General features: G+C 52.9%; 1 protein-coding gene across 1 annotated transcript in view; it reads left to right on the forward strand.

The window, feature by feature from the left end:
• Positions 1 to 18,176, forward strand: part of COL6A3 (collagen type VI alpha 3 chain) — a 78,775-nt gene that overhangs the window by 42,457 nt on the left and 18,142 nt on the right. Inside the window, 22 exon segments of the mRNA XM_039228600.1 lie at positions 60 to 152; positions 1,034 to 1,087; positions 1,954 to 2,025; positions 2,790 to 2,816; positions 2,925 to 2,969; positions 3,090 to 3,143; positions 3,602 to 3,664; positions 4,479 to 4,544; positions 4,870 to 4,923; positions 7,431 to 7,466; positions 8,060 to 8,122; positions 9,370 to 9,432; positions 10,734 to 10,796; positions 11,811 to 11,873; positions 13,602 to 13,652; positions 13,852 to 13,887; positions 14,308 to 14,370; positions 15,354 to 15,416; positions 16,672 to 16,704; positions 16,790 to 16,826; positions 16,928 to 16,939; positions 17,036 to 17,529. Of these exon segments, the coding sequence (XP_039084531.1) occupies positions 60 to 152; positions 1,034 to 1,087; positions 1,954 to 2,025; positions 2,790 to 2,816; positions 2,925 to 2,969; positions 3,090 to 3,143; positions 3,602 to 3,664; positions 4,479 to 4,544; positions 4,870 to 4,923; positions 7,431 to 7,466; positions 8,060 to 8,122; positions 9,370 to 9,432; positions 10,734 to 10,796; positions 11,811 to 11,873; positions 13,602 to 13,652; positions 13,852 to 13,887; positions 14,308 to 14,370; positions 15,354 to 15,416; positions 16,672 to 16,704; positions 16,790 to 16,826; positions 16,928 to 16,939; positions 17,036 to 17,529 (1,605 nt within the window).

Raw genomic sequence — 18,176 nt, forward strand, 5'->3', positions numbered from 1 at the left:
TATGCTTTTTTCCGCCCTAGACGTTTGTTGAGACTCGAACTTTCTTTTCCTTTTGGTAGGACAACATTGCTGAGAAAGCTTGCTGTGGGGTCCCCTGCAAATGCTCCGGGCAAAGGGGAGATCGCGGGCCCATTGGCAGCATCGGGCCAAAGGTAGGGTGGCTTTGCCCTTCTCTGATGTCTGGGACAAGATTTCAGCAGAGTCCCAAGGGTCCAGCACGAGGCCTGAGGGGCACTGAATGCCTGCTGCCTTCTCTCTTTCCTCGGGGCGAGGGGCTCTGTTCTTCATTTTATAAAATAATGTTAAAGTCCGGGGTGCCTGGGTGGCTCAGTCGGTTAATTGTGTGACTCTTTATCTCATGGTTCTTGAGTTCGAGCTCTGCATCGGGCTATCTACTGACAGGTGGAACCTGCTTGGAATTCTCTCTCTCCGTCTCTCTCTGCCCCTCCTCTGCTCGCTCCCTATCTCTCTCTCAAAATAAATATAAGTAAACTTAAAATAATGTTAAAATTAGTGGGCATCACTGACTGGCAGCTTCGTTGCCGACGGTCAAGCAGGGATTCTTGGCATTTGTGTCTAAGTTACAGGAAACCGGCAGGATTTCCTGGTAGAGACGAGCCTTAAAAAGATGCTGATAGATTGGGGCGCCTGCGTGGCTCAGTTGGTCAAGCATCCAACTTCAGCTCAGGTCATGATCTCATGGTTCATGGGTTTGAGCCCTGTGTCGGGCTCTGTGCTGACAGCTCAGAGCCTGGAACCTGTTTCAGATCCTGTCTCCCTTTTTCTCTGCTCCTCCCCTGCTCACGCTCTGTCTGCCATTCTCTCTCTCAAAAATAAATAAACATTAAAAAGTTTTTAAAAAAGATGCTGATAGATTAATTGTACTGTAATAATGAGAGGCAGCCTCGGTTCAAGGGGACACCTAAAGCCGTGCTAAATGGGGGCATTACTCTACCAAGAAGGGGTCAAGGAGATACTTGGAGAACAAAGAAAACTGAGGGCTTTAACCAAAGATCAACTTACTCTGTTTTAGGGCATTCCCGGGGAAGATGGCTACCGGGGTTATCCTGGTGACGAGGGCGGACCCGTAAGTACAAAATGTCTTGTTCTTTGAGCTTTTATTGCCTCCGTGTTCCTCACACGTCAGGGTTGAATTGTGGTGTTCATAATCTGTTCCATTTCCAATGAGTTTCCTCCTGGGAAAACATCAGTCTCTAACCTCCGTAACAACTCCGCTCGGATTCCTACACTATGGAGAGCAGTGTGACGACCTGAATGCGTCAGATGTGGACACGAAATGGTCTTTACTGGTCCCATTTCAGAGGGAGAGACTTAATGGCCTCTGCGACGGGGGGCCACCGGATGTGGCAGACCCAAGGTCTAGCAGACCCAGACATCCGAGCAGAGATGGGAGTGAGCTGGAGCCAGGGGCCGGGGAAAGCCAACCAGGGTGGTCGTTGGGGTCACGCCCTTTAAGGGAGGTTTGCTGCCTTGGGACCCTCCGAGGGCCCGGTTGGGGGTTTGTGAAGCAGTTCCTGGGACAGAGGTGGCCCGAGAGGCTTGGAGACCCTGGGAGGAAGCCTAGCCTGAGATGGGATACAGGGCCCGCGGGGAGTAGGCGAAGCCACAGGGTCCCAGCGGCAGTGCTGGGCGTCAGGCCGGCCCCAGGACCCATCCGAGAGCCGGGAACAAGCGACTGCGCTGAGGAGCCATCAGGCCGGGGATTCTCCGTGGGGGCCCGACACCCACCACACCCAGTACCCAGTGACGTGCTCACCCTGGTACCCGGGGGAACTGCGGGTTCAGGCCAGGCCCAGGGCTGGGGGTGCAGGAGGGCCTGAGGTGTACCCGCCAGGGAAATCTGCTTTTTGGGGCACAGCCTGCGGGCGACGCACACTCCGCAGGCACGGCGGGGGGAGCTCCACCTTGTACGTGCCTTTGTTTCTCCCGCAGGGCGAGCGGGGTCCTCCTGGCGTGAACGGCACTCAAGGTTTCCAGGGCTGCCCCGGGCAGAGAGGAATAAAGGTACAGCGTGCTGGCCCCTGAGTGAGTGTGGGGCCCCGCGGGCAGAGTGTCTCGGGCACAAGCAGAAGCGACACAGTGTCCCCCAATGCCTCCTTGGGGAGGAAGACCCCCGGGGGATTTTGGGTCATCATGTTCAGCTGCCTCGTGGTGAGAGGGCGCTGTCTGGCGGGGTCATGTCCAGGCGGGGTCGGGGCCCCGGCTGCTCTGGGATGGGAGCCCGAGAACGGAGGATGAGTTTCCTCCGGGGTGTAGAGCAGCCAGGAAGGAGTCACCAGGACAGAGAACACGGGCCAGGGCGGGGGGAGGGCCAGGGGCAGGCGTCTCCAGCCCCCAGGGCCCGGAGAGGAACCAGGGTCATGTCCAGGCGGGGTGGAAGGAAGCAAGAGAGTGGCATGTGCTAGAAGGTTCCTTGAGTGAAATATTTGGATGTGCTTGGTCCTCCGTCTGCTGAAGTTTAAAAGCAGGCGCATGTGGCAAAGTCACAGAGGGGCCTTGGAGCCGGGTCCCTGGCCTTCAGCGCTCACCCCTCCTGCCCATTTGGCCAAGACCACCACGTGCTCAGGGCAGGGAAATGAGCCCCAGCACCCCCCATGGGATGGATAGAGGGCAAGGCAGGCAGATGAATCCCTGGCACTGAATTTCAGACTCAAGGGCGTTCGGGGGGGGCGGGTGGCCTCCCGTGCCCAACCCCCCCAGCCTGTTTTAGCCTCTTCTCTTCGGCCTCCAGGGAGGAGCTAATGCTTCCCCTTTCCTCCCCCTTCCAGGGCTCTCGTGGATTCCCAGGAGAGAAGGTACCTACGCTGCTTTTCTTTTTTGACGTTTAAAGCATGCCGAATATTTGTCATTTTTCCCTTACCAGACGGCCCTCTCTCCTCACCGGCTGTCTCGTTCCCTCGCAGGGTGAATTAGGAGAAATCGGGCTGGATGGTCTCAACGGCGAAGATGTAAGCGACTTCATACTCTGTGTCCCAACCCGTGTCCGGTCCTGAATGTCCCTGTGACTCGTGCCTCAGTCCACGGTGCGAGCTGTGGCCGGAGTGACGCTTTCTCATTGTCTTTGGCAGGGAGACAAAGGACTGCCCGGGTCTCCTGGAGAGAAAGGGAATCCCGGAAGAAGGGTGAGTGTGTTTGCAGAGTGCTGTCATGACGGAACAACTGAAAACATTTCATTTGAGAAAACTTTTTTTTTTTAATCTTGTATGCAAGGACTACTTCCTCCAGGCAGCCTTCCCTGATGTCCTCTGGGAGCGCATCCTTGGTGTCTCCTATGTCCTCTGTCAGTTGTGACAATGACATCGTATCTTTTTATCTGAGGAGTACATCTGATAGGGCAGGGGCGGACCCTGTTCTGTTTACATAAATCCCCACTGCCCGGTACAGAACAGGCCCTAGTAAAGATTTGGGATTACCTGAACGACTCGGAAATATTTGGAAGGAATTTTGCCTCCGTGCAAACGAGTAAATGGGAAACGCGCTTCCGTGTAAGACCTATGAACTGAAGAATGTGATTTTTAAGGGGGAGATGCCAGTGTGAAACCTTATCTCCTTTCTGTCTCTGCTTGCATGTTTTATTTAGGGTGACAAGGGACCCAAAGGGGACAAAGGGGAGAGGGGAGACGTTGGAATTCGAGGTGACCCGGTAAGCGAGCTTCCTCGTGGACAGTTTGAGACCCACGTCTGGGGAAGAGGGTCATTGGGAAGGGGGCTGAGAGGAAGAATTTTTAACCAGAATTCTGAGATCGCTGTAGAACGTGTTGATGACGTACTTGGTTGTCCAGTTTTGGAGACGGGTCTGCTCTCCGGCTGCAGAGATAGTGTGTGCAAAGCTCGTCATAGGCCTCGGGACTTTCCCTAGAAGGTGGCCTCAGGGCACTTGAATCCAGCGGGACTGGGTGCTCAGGAAGGTGTCAGAGGCGGCAAAAATGTAGGACCCTGAGGGGTACCCCTCGGCCACGTCCCACGTAGCCCACCCATCTCACCCTGCAGCCCGATCGTGGGTCCCCTGGGCAGTGGGCAGCGGTCCTTCCTCACCAGGGAGAACAGGGCCTCATGGTCCCTCTTGCCTTGTTCTGGCCTGGAGGAGGGAGGCTGGCCCGGGAGGGGGGAGGCTGGCCCGGGAGTGGGGAGGCTGACCTGGGAGGGGGGAGGCTGTCCTGGGAGGAGGGAGGCTGGCCCAGGAGGAGGGAGGCTGTCCCGGGAGGAGGGGAGGCTGTCCCGGGAGGAGGGGAGGCTGGCCCGGGAGGAGGGAGGCTGGCCCGGGAGGGGGGAGGCTGTCCCGGGAGGAGGGAGGCTGTCCCGGGAGGAGGGGAGGCTGGCCCGAGAGGTATTTGGCTCATAGGTTTTGCAAAGCCACAGATGGAGAAGGTGGCAAACTCTTCTCTTTGCCTGAAGGGAATTTCAAGCGCCTTTTGCTTGCACATGTGGCTCACGTCCCTGACCCGTGTTGTCTACAGGGTGACTCAGGACGGGACAGTCAGCAGAGAGGACCCAAAGGAGAAACCGGGGACATCGGCCCCATGGTACTGTGCTCTGCATCCCCGGGCCCCCTTTGCCGAGGGCTCACCCCCAGCCACAGCGGCCACGGAAGTGGTCCTCACGGCTGTGGGCACACGAGGTCGGGAGCGGACTGTGTGCCCGAGAAGGCAGCCTCCAGCTGCTACCCAGAGGGGCTTCTTTGCTGCAGGATTTGTGCCCCTTAGATACTCATGGATTGTGCTTCTCCGGCCAGAGGCTGGTGCAGACGGCATGACCCACGTCCGAGGGTCCCCCACCCCTTCCCGTGGTCTCGGGCACAATATGCCAGAGTTGGACGGGAGTCTTACGCTGATTTTTCCTCCACGCCAGGGTCTCCCCGGGAGAGACGGGGTGTCTGGAAGGCCTGGAGACGCCGGGAAGGATGTGAGTACCTCTTAGGGCTCGGGGGGCCTTGTGGGGGGGCTAGCAAGAGCCTCCTAAACCACCCACCCAATCTGGGGCAGCGCTACTCAGCCACTTTAAGGGGGTTTCTGAGGCTGTCCTCACCCATCTCGCTGCTTCGACGAGCGTTTCATTCTTAAGTTTGCTCTGTGCTCCATCGTCTCCTGCGCCCAGTTCTGCCTCCTTCCGGTCCAAAAAAGACCGCATCCAACAGAAGGTTTTAAAAGGAATGTCTTTGCCACTTTCGAACACTTGGCTAGGTTTTATCCCGCTAAATATTTTTAAAGTCCAAACAGAGGCGCGAACACGGGGGGAGTGAGGGAGCAAGGGGCAGGAAGGCTGATGGGTTGAGTACTTGTGGGTTAGTCATTGTTTGTTTGTGTGGCTGTGATTCAAGCAACGAAACCAGATTCTGTTTCCTACCGAATTGCATCTTGCGGTTGGTTGCCTTTTCTTTCTTTTTAAATTTAATTTAATTTACTTAAAAAAAAAGTTTTTGCATTTATTTATTTTTGAGAGACAGAGACAGATTACAAGTGGGGGAGGGGAGAGAGAGAGGGAGACACAGAATCCAAAGCAGGTTCCAGGCTCTGAGCTGTCAGCACAGAGCCCGACGCGGGGCTCAAACTCACGAACCATGAGATCATGACCTGAGCTGAAGTCAGACGCTTAACTGACTGAGCCACCCAGGGGCCCTAGTTTCTTACTTTTTCAAGACATTTCGCGAATGCCTGCTGCACGAGAGCCCCTTGTGTGCCTAATCTCTGGAGCCCCTCGAAGAGCTGCTAAAACCGAAGCTCTGCACACGATCCTTGGGAAACTCTTGGGAACTCCCAGGCCCCGGGGGACACAGGGCGCAGCTCCGGAAGCGGCAGAGGGTCCCTGCACGGGGGAGGAGTGGCCTGGAAGTTTGCAAATGGTCAGAGGCAGTGAGGGTGGCTCTGTTCACAAGCTGACAGCACAGCGGCGGCAACTGGGTCCGTGCAGCCACGAATGGTACCTCCGGCCTTTCCCTGTCGCCAGCCGTGCCGTGAGGGCTCCATCAGTGCCTGGACCCTAGGGGCTGCGCCCTGAGATGAGGACTTTTGGAAGGAATGCCTCTCACCCGTGATTCAGTGGTAGGCTAAGGGGCGTAATTTTTAAAATCGTGCCTTTAGAATTCAGAAGAAAACAAAATTTGAAAATGCCGTCTTAGAAATTCTGAGCTTCCTATTTGAATCCTGCTGGTGGGCTGTGTACTGACCAAGCAATGATGAGGTACTCAGTGGTTACAGTGTGCCGTCTGCTGAGTGTGTGAGAGGAGCCAAAACTTCTTTTCGTGACATGACTTAAAATAGAGTCCTGCATACAATTTGTTTCAAGACTTCGGTTTACACTTGATGGAGTCAAGGGCTCTTGTAGGGTGAGGCCTGGCCGGGGCCGCCCTTCCTTCCCTTAGGACTTCGCTGTGCCTGGCTCATGCCAAGGCGACACGTGTCCTCCCTGCTGGGCTACCTCATGCCTCACACACCACATGGAGACTTCTGCAGGCTGCCTCTGGCCTCAGCGCTGCCTCATTGAGCACTGGTAGCCTAGATGTCCCCTTTGGGGGAGGCCAGCCAGATTGTCACTCTGAAGGAGTGGCCTGGCCGGTCTCCTTCTCCTCCGCCTGTCCATGTGTCATCGGTAGAATGAAGCCAAGGTCTTCCATTAAAGAAGCTTCCACCACAGCGAATAATGTTAAAGCAGTCACCCCAGAAAGTCTCCACTGGGCATGGAGAATGTCTCTTTGGTTGATGCCGCAGATGGGCCAAGCCCCGTAACAGAGCTGGCGCCTTACAGTGTCCAGAAACCAACCCTTAACCTCACAAAGATACAGCCGGCGCCTTCCTGCATCCCGTCCCAAACCTTTCCAATGGAGACGAAGCAATCACAGAGTCGGAATGAAAGCGTTGCTTACGCAGTGGGCCCGCGGTTATTTGAACGAAGGGTCACCTCTGGTACATGGAGGAAGATGTTGCCAAGTCATGAGCCCGGACTAAGTACAGCTGGGCTTTGAGGTTCACGCATGTGCACTCCTGATCCTTTACTTAGCTGAGTGGGTGTTCTATTTGGCCAGGAGCGTTTGGAGAGCTTGCGACTCCCTTCCGTTATAATTGACCTATTTCATTACTTCTCCCTGCAGTTAAGAAAATGGTTGAAAAACAGAAAGGTTGACATTACCGTTTTTACATACTTTTTTTTTTTTTTTGACATTGGCTGGGATTGTGCAGCCAGAGGAGTCATTATTTTGCTTGGCAGGTTTGCAGTAACTCTGAAAACTTGCATTTGGGTGGTTAGCAGGGCAGCGTGGAAGCAAACCTGGCGGGGAGGAGGGCAGGAGGAAGCGTGTCTTCCGTGTGCGCGTGCTCAGGGCCAGCCACGGTGTCCGGCTCGCGGAGGCTCAAGACGCAGAAAGCCGCGGGCTCCGTCCCCCAGGCGCCCTCTCAGTGTGTGTGACTTCCCCACAGGGCGGCTTTGGCCGAAGGGGACCAGCGGGAGCTAAGGTAAGCGTCTAATTTGGCACCTGTCTCCTTCCATCACCCGTGACTCACTGTGCGCTCTCAAAGGGCAAGAATGCAATCAGCCCGGGAGCCAAAAGCTTTGTCCCTCTGCCGTCAAGGCGTGGGGCTCAACCAGCAGCCAGCACCTTCTCTACCAACTCCGTGAATGTAGCCTCTTCTAAGCGGCTTGTGAAACTGCTCGGCCATGGGGACGAGGGACAGAAATGGAGGAGAGAGATGGAGGAGGTGGGGTCTGGGGGTCCCGCATCCTGACGCGCCCCCCCATCTGGTCGTAGGCCAGTCTCAGCATCTTACTGTGCCCATCTGCTCACCTGTGCAAGGCAGGTTTGGATTAACAAATCCTGATTTCAGAACCATCCTGAGCAGAGGTGAGGCGGGAGTGGGGGGCCATCATAGGCGTGCAGAGTGATACTAGCTATACGTGTTGAATATCTCATCCTGGGGCTGCTGCATTGGTGGCCTCCACCCCACTGTGGGGCCACTCCCCTCCCCCCATGCCCAGAGGCGACTGTGGACTAGAGAGCTGGCACTGCAACCACCCTAACCCACCCCCTTCATCTTCTTTTGTTTCCAAGGGCAACAAGGGCGGCCCGGGCCAGCCGGGCTCTGTGGGAGAGCAGGGCACCCGCGGTGCACAGGTCAGTACCCCCATGCGGCTGCGTGCCTTGTGCTGTTTTCCCAGGTGCTCTAGTATGTGCTTTTTAAATTGTTTTATTTATCTATTTTTAAATGTTTATTTGTTTTGAGAGAGACAGACAGTGCAAGCAGGGGAGGGGTGGAGAGAGAGAGAGAGAGAGAGGGAGAGACAGAATCCCAGGCAGACTCCACAGAGCCTGTCGGCACCGAGCCTGACGCAGGGCTTGAACTCCCGAACCGTGAGATCGTGACCTGAGCTGAAATCAAGAGGCAGGTGTTCAACCGACTGAGCCTCCCAGGAGCCCCCACCTTTGTTTGAAATTTAAATGAAGCGACAATTGATTTTATAAAATTGAACTCAGAATTAACCACTGAGCAATTCAGGGGCATATAGTACGTTCATGGTGTGGTACAACCATTGGATCTACATAGGCTGAAAACATGTTCATATCCCCATAGGAGCCCCCGAGCCATTGGGCTGTCATTCCCATGTCCTCTCCCCCAGTTCCTGGAAACCACTAATTTCCTTTCTGCCTCTATGGATTGTCTATTCTGGACACTTCATAGAAATGGAATCATTTAATGTTTGTCCTTTTGTGTCTGCCTTCCTTTCCCACGTATCATGTGCTTGAGGCTCACCCAGGCTGCAGCAGGTATCAGGGCTTCATTCTTTCTTCTGTGGCTGCAGAATGTTCCGCTGTGTGGACAGACCAGAGTTTGTGTCCCCCGTCATCAGCTGGGGGACACATGGCTCTTCCCACCTTTTGGAACTTACGAATAGTGCTGCTGTGGGCACGTATGCAAGATTTTGTTTGAACTCTTCTTCCTTTTGTTTTTTATAAAGTTTATTTATTTCTTTTGAGAGAGAGAGAGAGAAACAGTGCAAGTGGGGGAGGGGCAGAGAGCGAAGGAAGGGAGAGAATCCCAAGCAGGCTCTGCATTGAGAGTGCAGAGCCTGATGTGGGGCTCGAACTCACGAATCCTGAGATCATGACCTGAGTTAAAATCAAGAGTCGGACGCTTAGCCGACAGAGCCACCAGGGCTTCTTGTATTTCTTTCAACTAACGTCCGCATTTGTGTCCTGGGCTGGAGCCACCCTTCACGGCTGAGACGGAAGAGTGGTCTCAAGGGGTCGTTTTGGCCGGCAGAAGCGAGGCTCTGGGCTCTGTGCAAAGTGCGTGTGTCACCCTGATGTTCCTCATGGGATGGCCCCGACGCAGCACTCACACTGGCCTCTTGCTTCTTCAGGGTCCCCCTGGTCCCACGGGTCCTCCAGGCCTGATTGGTGAACAAGGCATTTCTGGGCCGCGGGTAAGTGTGCTTGATCCTACCCCGTCTTTAGCTGAGCAGAGAGCACAGGGCCCACACGGACTGAGGTCCTGCGGAGGGTGTTACTGTAGACGGGCTTCTCCCTTCGCCTCCAACCTGCCAACACAGACCCCGGGTCAGCCTCAGTCCTCAAGGCGACTGGCCAGTTTGCCTGGGGAAGTAAGGGACCCTTTTTCTTGGTTCTCCAGGGGCTTCTGAATCCCGGGGCTGCTCCTTCCAAACACTGGCCAGCTGGGTGGTGAGCTTAGGGAGGCCATCCTGCATCTCCAAAGCCCGAGGCTGGAGCTTTGTAAACTCTTAACTAGATCTGCCCAGATTCTTGGCTTATGACAGATTGTTTCATATGTGGCCCGCAGAGGTTGCCTTGTGGTTCGGTATTTGGTGTAAGGCATTCCTTACCCTCCAATTCAACATAGATGCTGCTCCTCAAACTTGAACGACCACAGGCATGAACATGCATCTCAGCTCTTGGTGACAATGAGAAGCAATGAGTTAGAGCCGGGTGGGGACTGGTCCCCAGCACTGCACACTCTGGCATCCGTCCCGTCTGATATGCCATTCAGGGAGCCAGGCTGTCATGTGTTACGGAAAACAGTAGTGACCAAAAACTGGCAAAGAGCTGGCCTGTTGCTACAGAAATGGACAAAAAGGTGTTGCCACCAAGCCGGAACTTCATGAGGGCTCTTGTTGGCTTAGACAGTCCTTCCCCGGTTCACCATCTGAAAAATACCTATTTTCAAAGCTTTTGTGGGTTTTATTCAGCTTTATTTAAGCTCTGACTAGTCAAGAGTTTAAGGTGGAGTGGAGGTGAGGTGAAACTCTCCTAATAGTCACCAATGAGAAAGAGCTCCTACCAACTGTCTTTTGCATGTTCATTTGGCTCATTTCTGGGCTCCGGAGGCTACACCCCACTTTAAGAGCTATGTTTCTTCATTATTTATTTACTCCTTCAGGGGAGATGTGTACAGGATTCCGCACCTGTGTAATCAGGTGTCGCTGTGGAGGTGGGAAAAGGGAGAGGAAACAAAGCCCCACAAAATCCGGGTTATTCTCTAGTCAGGGACTTGGGATATGAACTGCAGCACCTGTTGGTTTGCAGACACTGGTGCCGAGCGGTCACACGGATGTGTTGGATTTACACAAGCCATGTCTGTGTGCATTTGGGGCATTTGGGTCTGCAGCACCTCTCGGGGCCCTGGGTGCTGCGGAGTGGGGGGCGGGGGGCGGGGCCTTGGGCTGGCGGGTGGCTATTTCATTGACACGCGCCTCTCCTTCTGCTCCAGGGAAGTGGAGGGACTGTGGGTGTTCCTGGAGAACGTGGCAGAGTCGGTCCCCTGGGAAGAAAGGTTTGTCTTGGCAGAAGTAGAGCTCATTTCCTGAGGTGGCCTCCCCCACATCTGTCCGTGTGCTCACCTGCTCAGCCTGCACTCAGCCCCCCCCTCCCCCCGTTGCCAGCCGGCTTGGCCGGTGGGGTCCATGCCCTGTCCCACCAGAAGGGCACACATGAGCAGGACTCAGCAGGTTGGCCGTCTTGTGGCCAGAACCAGCCAGCAGCTAGTGGGTTCCCTGATCTGTTCGTGCCTCTGTGTGTGACGGGCGGTGTCCAGCGTCCTTGGAGCCATCAGCAGATCGGAGGCACTCAGCACAGCCCCAGTACTGCATCGAACACACATTCTTTAAACATTGGCACCGCACACACAGTGCTCTGCTGGCCATATTTAGCTAATCCTAGAGGCCTGGATCCCCGACTGTTTTGGATAACAGCAGCTTGTCATATGAAGACTGTCTGAGAGCCGACTTTCCATAAGCCTTAAGAAAAAACACAGTTTATCAGAACTGGCCTGAAAGGGCAGCCTTTTCTCAGTACAGGAAATGCGTTCATGTGAATCCACAGCTGTCTCTCTGTCTCTTGGTGATGTTGGGGGGTTTCCCCGCTCAAGTCAACACCCACCCATGTTCCTGGCTGCTTCTGCCCTGTTTCTGTTTCTCCTTTCCCCGTCAGCATGTCCCCAGGCCGTGCAAATGCAGAGAACAAGCACAGAGCTTCCTGGCTTCTTTTCCGGGAGTCCACACACCCGAACATGGCAATTTAGAAAAATCGGTTTTACCAAAATCTGAAAGGTGAAGTTAGCAGCTTTCAGCCACCTTGCCGCCGGCAAGGTGAACAGAAATTGCCTGGAATCATGTTTTATTTATTTATTTTTATAGTTTATTGTCAAGTTGGTTTACATATAACACCCAGTACTCTTCCCAACAAGTGCCCTCCTCCATGCCCATCACTCCCTTTCCCCTCCCCCCCCCCCCACGTTTTAAATTGGTCTTGGACCCACAACGGTCTCGGCCTTGTTTCTCGTGCGTAGGGCGAGCCTGGAGAGCCGGGACCAAAGGGAGGCGTCGGGAGCCAGGGCCCCCGAGGGGAGACGGTAAGATCAGGACATGCCGAGGCTGACCCTTCGCTGAAGGGCCGAGGCGGGGAGTTGGGGCCTTTCTCTGGGCTAGGCTTTCTCGTTGCCAACTGGGTTGGTTCCGAATAGAGGTCATTGATAGTTGCTTCTTGTATCCTTGGGGGTATGACTGAACGCAGTGAGACTGGTTGCTTATAAACAGCAAGTTAATTTCAAAAGAAGTTTCATTACATCAGGGACGAGTGGGGAAAGACATTTCTTTTATGTTTTTCCTGGTAAGTGAATGTGGGGACTCACTGAAGCTTGAACCACCCTCATTATCATCCTTCAAATGGTTTGTGACCATGACTAGATGGAGCTTTTCTGCAGAGAAATAAATATCCTTCGGTTAAAATGGAATCGGATCTGATCAGGTTTCAATCCAGACTGAAACTGTTTCCTTTGGATGAGACACCCTAGGAATAGAAGTTATCACCTTGATAACTCAGTTTTAAAAATATTATCTAAAGACAATCTAAGTGCTCACTAACGATAATTTTGTAAGATACACTTGTGTACAGGGAAGAGAAATCTGCAGCACGTTTTAAGAATGTGTTGAGAACGCGGTTGATCTGATTTATAATCCCAAACTTTAAAATATTTGTGTGTGTGTGTGTAACCTCTCTACAGAAAACTAAAGTTTAAAGGATCCGTTTCTGTTACTTTTAGTTTCAGAAGCAAAGGGGGAAAAAGTCAGACTTTATAATCTATTCAGACCATTGAAGGAAATCTCTTCTTGATTGTGTATCTGTAACTTCTGGGACAATGGCTCTTTAGCTGTTGATGTTTGCTTAAAACTTTAAATTAACTAAATAACATGCTCTGCGTATGTTTTAGAGATACTAATGTATATATTTCACACACATTCTTCTGATTCTTTTGAAATAGTCAATGGAGTGCAGTTCTGGAAGTCTCCAGAGAGAGTGTGATTGGACAGACTGGAGAGAATAGGCAGGGGGTGTTTGGAAAGAAGGCAGCCAGTGGCATGACCTAGGAGGGGGGAAGCCACAGAGGAGAGGGGAGAAGGTCTGAGCACAGGAGGCTCAGGAGGGCGTGAGAGACTGAGTCCCGAGTTCTTGCTTTGTAGTAGAATCAAAGACTCACGGATGTACGTCGGCAAGGCGACCTTCCAGAAGTCCTTTCCACTCTGAGTCTCAGGTTCACTGGTTTTTTTTTTTTTAAAGCTTTTTTTTTTAATATTTTTATTTATTTCTAGGAGAGAGAGAGAGAGAGAGAGACAGCGTGAGCAGGGGAGGGTCAGAGAGACAGGGAGTCACAGACTGAAACAGGCTCCAGGCTCTGAGCTGGCAGTCAGCACAGAGCCCGACGTGGGGCTGGAACCCAAGAACCGCGAGATCATGACCTAAGCGAAAGTCGGATGCTCAACCGACTAAGCCACCCAGGCGCCCTACTGGCTTTTTGATTCCACACCCAAGCACTGTCTTTCCCAGCGGCTGTTGATGTTCTTTTCATTGGTGGCACACCAGCACCATTTTGCAAAGGAGTCCCGTTCAGCTCACTCGGTTACAGACGCCATCTTGTTTACACTTGGAGGATGGGGTGGGAGCGAGAATAGTCCCTTGATCTGGGAACACTTCAGGGACCCAAGGACCCTGTGCTCCGGGCTCTAGACAGAGCGGTTGTGGGGTGTCGGTTGTGGGGTGCCCGGCATGGCGGCCTGCAGTAACGCTCCCTTTCCACCCCCAGGGCGATGACGGCAGAGATGGGATTGGCGGTGAAGGACGCAAAGGCAAAAAAGTGCGTTATCTGCTGAGGATGCTTGAACTTCTGACATCTTGTATCTTGAGCGGATTATTTCTCAAAATTGGATTGTAATACCATGAATTATTTTTGTCTTGGTGACTCCGTGGGTGTATTTTTTTCTGCTCAAGAATAATTTCTTTTAGATGCCTTTGGATTAGGACCCACAACTGAGCTCTTTGTTTATCTCTTACAGGGAGAAAGAGGATTCCCTGGGTACCCAGGTCCAAAGGTAAATAAATATTCCCCTGGTGGTGAAACGTCACGGTTTTGGGGGGCTGCGTCTGGCATGTTCAAGGGCTGAAAATCAGAATATTGTGGTGCTAGTGTTGAGTCAGCCGCTTACTAAGGCCCCGCCCTGTCACCTGTTACGCGGAGGTGACAGTGGACAGTGTGTACTTGTCTCGGGACTTGTGAGGGCCGACTCAAATGACACGGCGACCACACACTTTGTAAACTGCTGTGATCTGTGTGCTGTTGTCATTGTGGGTTCAGTAAGCTGCATCTGCAGAGGACACGGACGCACTTGGGACCCAGAGGAATGTAAATCAGAGTTAGCTGTTTGGCCGCCCTGGGAAGTGTGGTCCAGATGCCCCGGGGACCCTCCGTGACAGCCTCCATTGCAGAGCTCAGTGTGCCTCTTTCTTCGCAGGGCACCCCTGGGGAGCCTGGGACAGGTGGAGCACCGGGACCCAAAGGCATCAGAGGCCGCAGGGTGAGTGCGCCTGCTCCTGGCTGCAGGTGGGGGAGGGGAACGCGGGTGGTGAAAACTCTCCTTCTTCGCCTGCCTCCGGGCCAGCGGGACATGGGGCAGAAGAAAAGGAATCCTGAGCCCCAGACCAGCGTCCTCAGAACGCCCTGTGGTTGACTGCGCTGTGCCCTTCAGCCCAGCTGCCCTCACGGGGAGGCCCCGAGACGCCCTCCCGCTAACACCTCTCAAGGACCACGAGACTCCGTGCTCCCGCCTCCAGGCCATTAGAGTCCTCTTCCTGAAGCTGCTTTTGGCTCCAAATTACTGTCTTCAGTGGATGTTTACTTATCCTCTTAAGATTGCGCTGAGTCCTGAATTAGCAAATTGCAGTCTCGATGTGGGAAACAGTTATTTGTAGCTTAAAATATAGTGAAAATCATGATCATCTGATCCTGCTAATTTGCTCAGTGAGGATAAACTACCTCATTTACTTTTCCAGGTGCTTTTAACACATTGGGCTGGTCATCTGCACTGAGCGGGGGTGGGGGTGGGGTCTAATTAACTGCCATTTATTGATTGCTTGTGTGTCCACGAATAGACTTCTTTTTAAATTTTTATTTAAATATTTTTTAATGTTTATTTTATTTTTGAGAGAGAGAGAGAGAGAGCGAGCGTGGAGGAGGGGCAGAGAGAGGGAGACACAGAATCTGAAGCAGGCTCCAGGCTCTGAGCTGTCCGCATAGAGCCTGACGCAGGGCTCAAACTCATGAACCACGAGATCATGATGTGAGCCAAAGTCAGACACTTAACCAACTGAGCCACCCAGGTGCCCCTCCATCGATAGTCTTAATGGTTCTTGGGCAAGCACCTCACAGAGGAACATTTGTCCCAGTGACAGGGACGAGGAGGGTTGGATTAGATCACCTTCACCATCCCTTCCAACTGAAGGAGTTGTGAGTTTTCCATCTTCTCTCAGAGCTGAGCACTGTTTGTTCTGCCCTTTCTAGGGAAATTCAGGACCTCCAGGGGCAATTGGGCAGAAGGGAGACCCTGGCTACCCAGGACCATCTGTAAGTACCCACCCAATTCCAGCCCAGCCATGGGCTGGATGCTTTACATGTGCCCCTTTGTAAACTTCCTACGGCCTCCTTCCCTCACAGAAAAGGCATGTTGTGTTTTGGTTGTCATTGCCTTTTTTTTTTTTTTTTTTAAATAAACCACTTTTCTTTGATGCCACAATGGAGAAAAGAGCTTTTGAATTTTAGAGTAATGAGAAACGTTCCAAAGAAGTTTCTTGTGGAACCTTGTGGTTTAGGGTATATTGTAATTTGCCTTGATAATTTCCTGGTGTAGGTTTGAGGTTTGTGTACAGGACAAAAAAAAAAAAAAAAAAAAGGGACAAGTTTTAATACCTCTTGGTTGCATCTTGTTGAAGTAGTGTAAGTGTAATTTATGTCAGACGTTGGTTTGTGGACTATTTCCTGTGGTCTCTAAAATCCCCAAGAGAGCTTCTGATTTGTGGTTTAAAACCCACGAGTGCTGGGCCACCTGGGGCCAGGAGGGTGACCTTTCACAGCTTTTCCGTTGTATCTATTCATTGCGAACATCTTTGTCTTCTTAATTGAATTTCTCCCTATATCATCTCCCTGCGTTAAATTTCATGAGGTTCAAAGGATGATGGATGATCACTCCTAAGAGGAAAAGTTGAGGGATTAGACGGGTCAAACTTGGGTAAAGGCTAAGTCAGCTGATTGCTGCCTTTAAGAAAGTGAAGCATTTCATGGGAGAAAGTTAAGGGAGTCAGTTGTCTTGTAGATAGACACCTGACTGGCCCAGGAGACAACTGTGTGGCCATCATGGTGGCCGCATATTGGGATGAGACCCTGAGGGCAGCTGAAGGCTGGTCCTTGGACCTCCTCTGGGGTGGCATCCAGCCAGTGTTCTTTAGATCTGGAGCTGAGGCTTAGCTAAGTGACCCGTCACTGTCCCTTCTGTGAACAGGAGGCACTAAGATCGCAAGCGGAAAGAAAGCTCTTCTCTTGGAAGTCATGCTTAGACGCAAGCCCAGATGTATGATTCCTTCGATTTGTCACAACCTTCCAGCTCTCCAGGGCGGAGAATGTTTCATTTTGCAGGGGAAACGCTTTTGTTCTCAGAGTTTCCTCTCTCTTTTGTTCCTTGAGCAGTAAAGTCACATTTATAGGGAGAGCCTGAAAATGGTCAAGGGCAGCCAAGACCCACCTTTGCTTCCCCACCCACGTTTCCATCGCGTTGCTGGGCCTGTGCGTCCGCGGCTCTTCTCACCCTCTCCTTCTTGTTCCACAGGGTCCCAAAGGCAACAGAGGTGACTCCGTGGATGTAAGTTGCATGTGTGCATCACCAGTCATTGAGTTGTAAGCCTCTTGTCCACCCCCCCTCACACTTCTTTCCTTTCCTTTTAAAGCAATGTGCCCTTGTCCAGAGCATCAAAGACAAATGTCGTAAGTACTGATCTTCTGCTGTCAGTGATGCATGTCTGCTCTGACGTTTGAAATTTTCATGCAGTACCCGTGTTTCACTACTCTCTCTGTTTCTTTTGTAGCTTGCTGCTACGGTAAGTTGATTTCAGCCGTTTGACTTTCTCCTGCAGAAAGAAGACCCCTTTCCCGGTAAGTAAAGTTGGTTCTTGAAAACCCACCACTTCCCACAGGGCCCCTGGAATGCCCCGTCTTCCCGACGGAACTGGCCTTTGCCTTAGACACCTCGGAGGGGGTCACCCAAGACACGTTCAGCCGGATGAGGGACGTGCTCCTGAGGATTGTGGGCGACCTGACCATTGCTGAGAGCAACTGCCCGAGGGGGGCACGCGTGGCCGTGGTCACCTACAACAACGAGGTGACCACGGAGATCCGGTTCGCCGACTCCAAGAAGAAGTCGGTCCTCCTGGACAAGATCAAGAACCTTCAGGTGGCTCTGACGTCCAAGCAGCAGAGTCTGGAAACGGCCATGTCCTTCGTGGCCAGAAACACGTTTAAGCGCGTGAGGAACGGATTCCTGATGAGGAAAGTGGCCGTTTTCTTCAGCAATAAGCCCACCAGGGCGTCCCCGCAGCTCAGGGAGGCTGTGCTAAAGCTTTCGGATGCGGGGATCACACCCTTGTTCCTCACCAGCCAGGAGGACCGGCAGCTCATCAAAGCGTTGCAGGTCTGTGCCCCACGGGCATTGGTGACACCCCCCTCCGCCCCCTTGGGCTCTGAGAATGTTCTCGGGCACCTGGCACCGCCTTGATGGATTCCTGCCCCATAGTTTCCAAAAGCTCCGGGATGAGGCTGTTGGGATTGGCAGTCCCTCTAGTGCTGTTTCCAGGACAGCCGAGTGGCTCTGGCTCTAGAATGACATCCAGATGCCTGTGACTTATTCCCACTGGGTCCTTCCTCACATGCTGGAGGCGAATCTCCCCTGAGGCCTGCGGTGTCCTCGTGAGGTCCCCCAGACATCAGCGCATCCCTGTTCAAACTTTCCTCAGCCACGATGGCAAGGGTCAGCCTTCGCTGTGAAGGCACAAAGCATTCCCTTGTCATTTGCTTCAATAGCTTGTTGAATTGCTATAATAATATATATAATATTTGGCTAATTAATCGCTTAATGTTTACTCCATTCCGATGCCAGCGGCATTGCTCAGGACGAGTGGGCGATGGGCATAATGGAAAAGAGCCCTTGGGGCAGCCTGCCCCCTTCCTAGCTTCAGGTCGTCGAAGTAACATGGTCACGTCACTCAACCTCTCTGTGTCTTAGATTTCTCGCCTGTGAAGGGCAAAGTGGGGGAGGGGTGGTCTCTACCATCTTCCCTC

This window comes from Hyaena hyaena, unplaced genomic scaffold (assembly GCF_003009895.1).
Source record: "Hyaena hyaena isolate Hyena2069 unplaced genomic scaffold, ASM300989v1 scaffold_31, whole genome shotgun sequence".
NCBI lineage: Eukaryota > Metazoa > Chordata > Mammalia > Carnivora > Hyaenidae > Hyaena > Hyaena hyaena.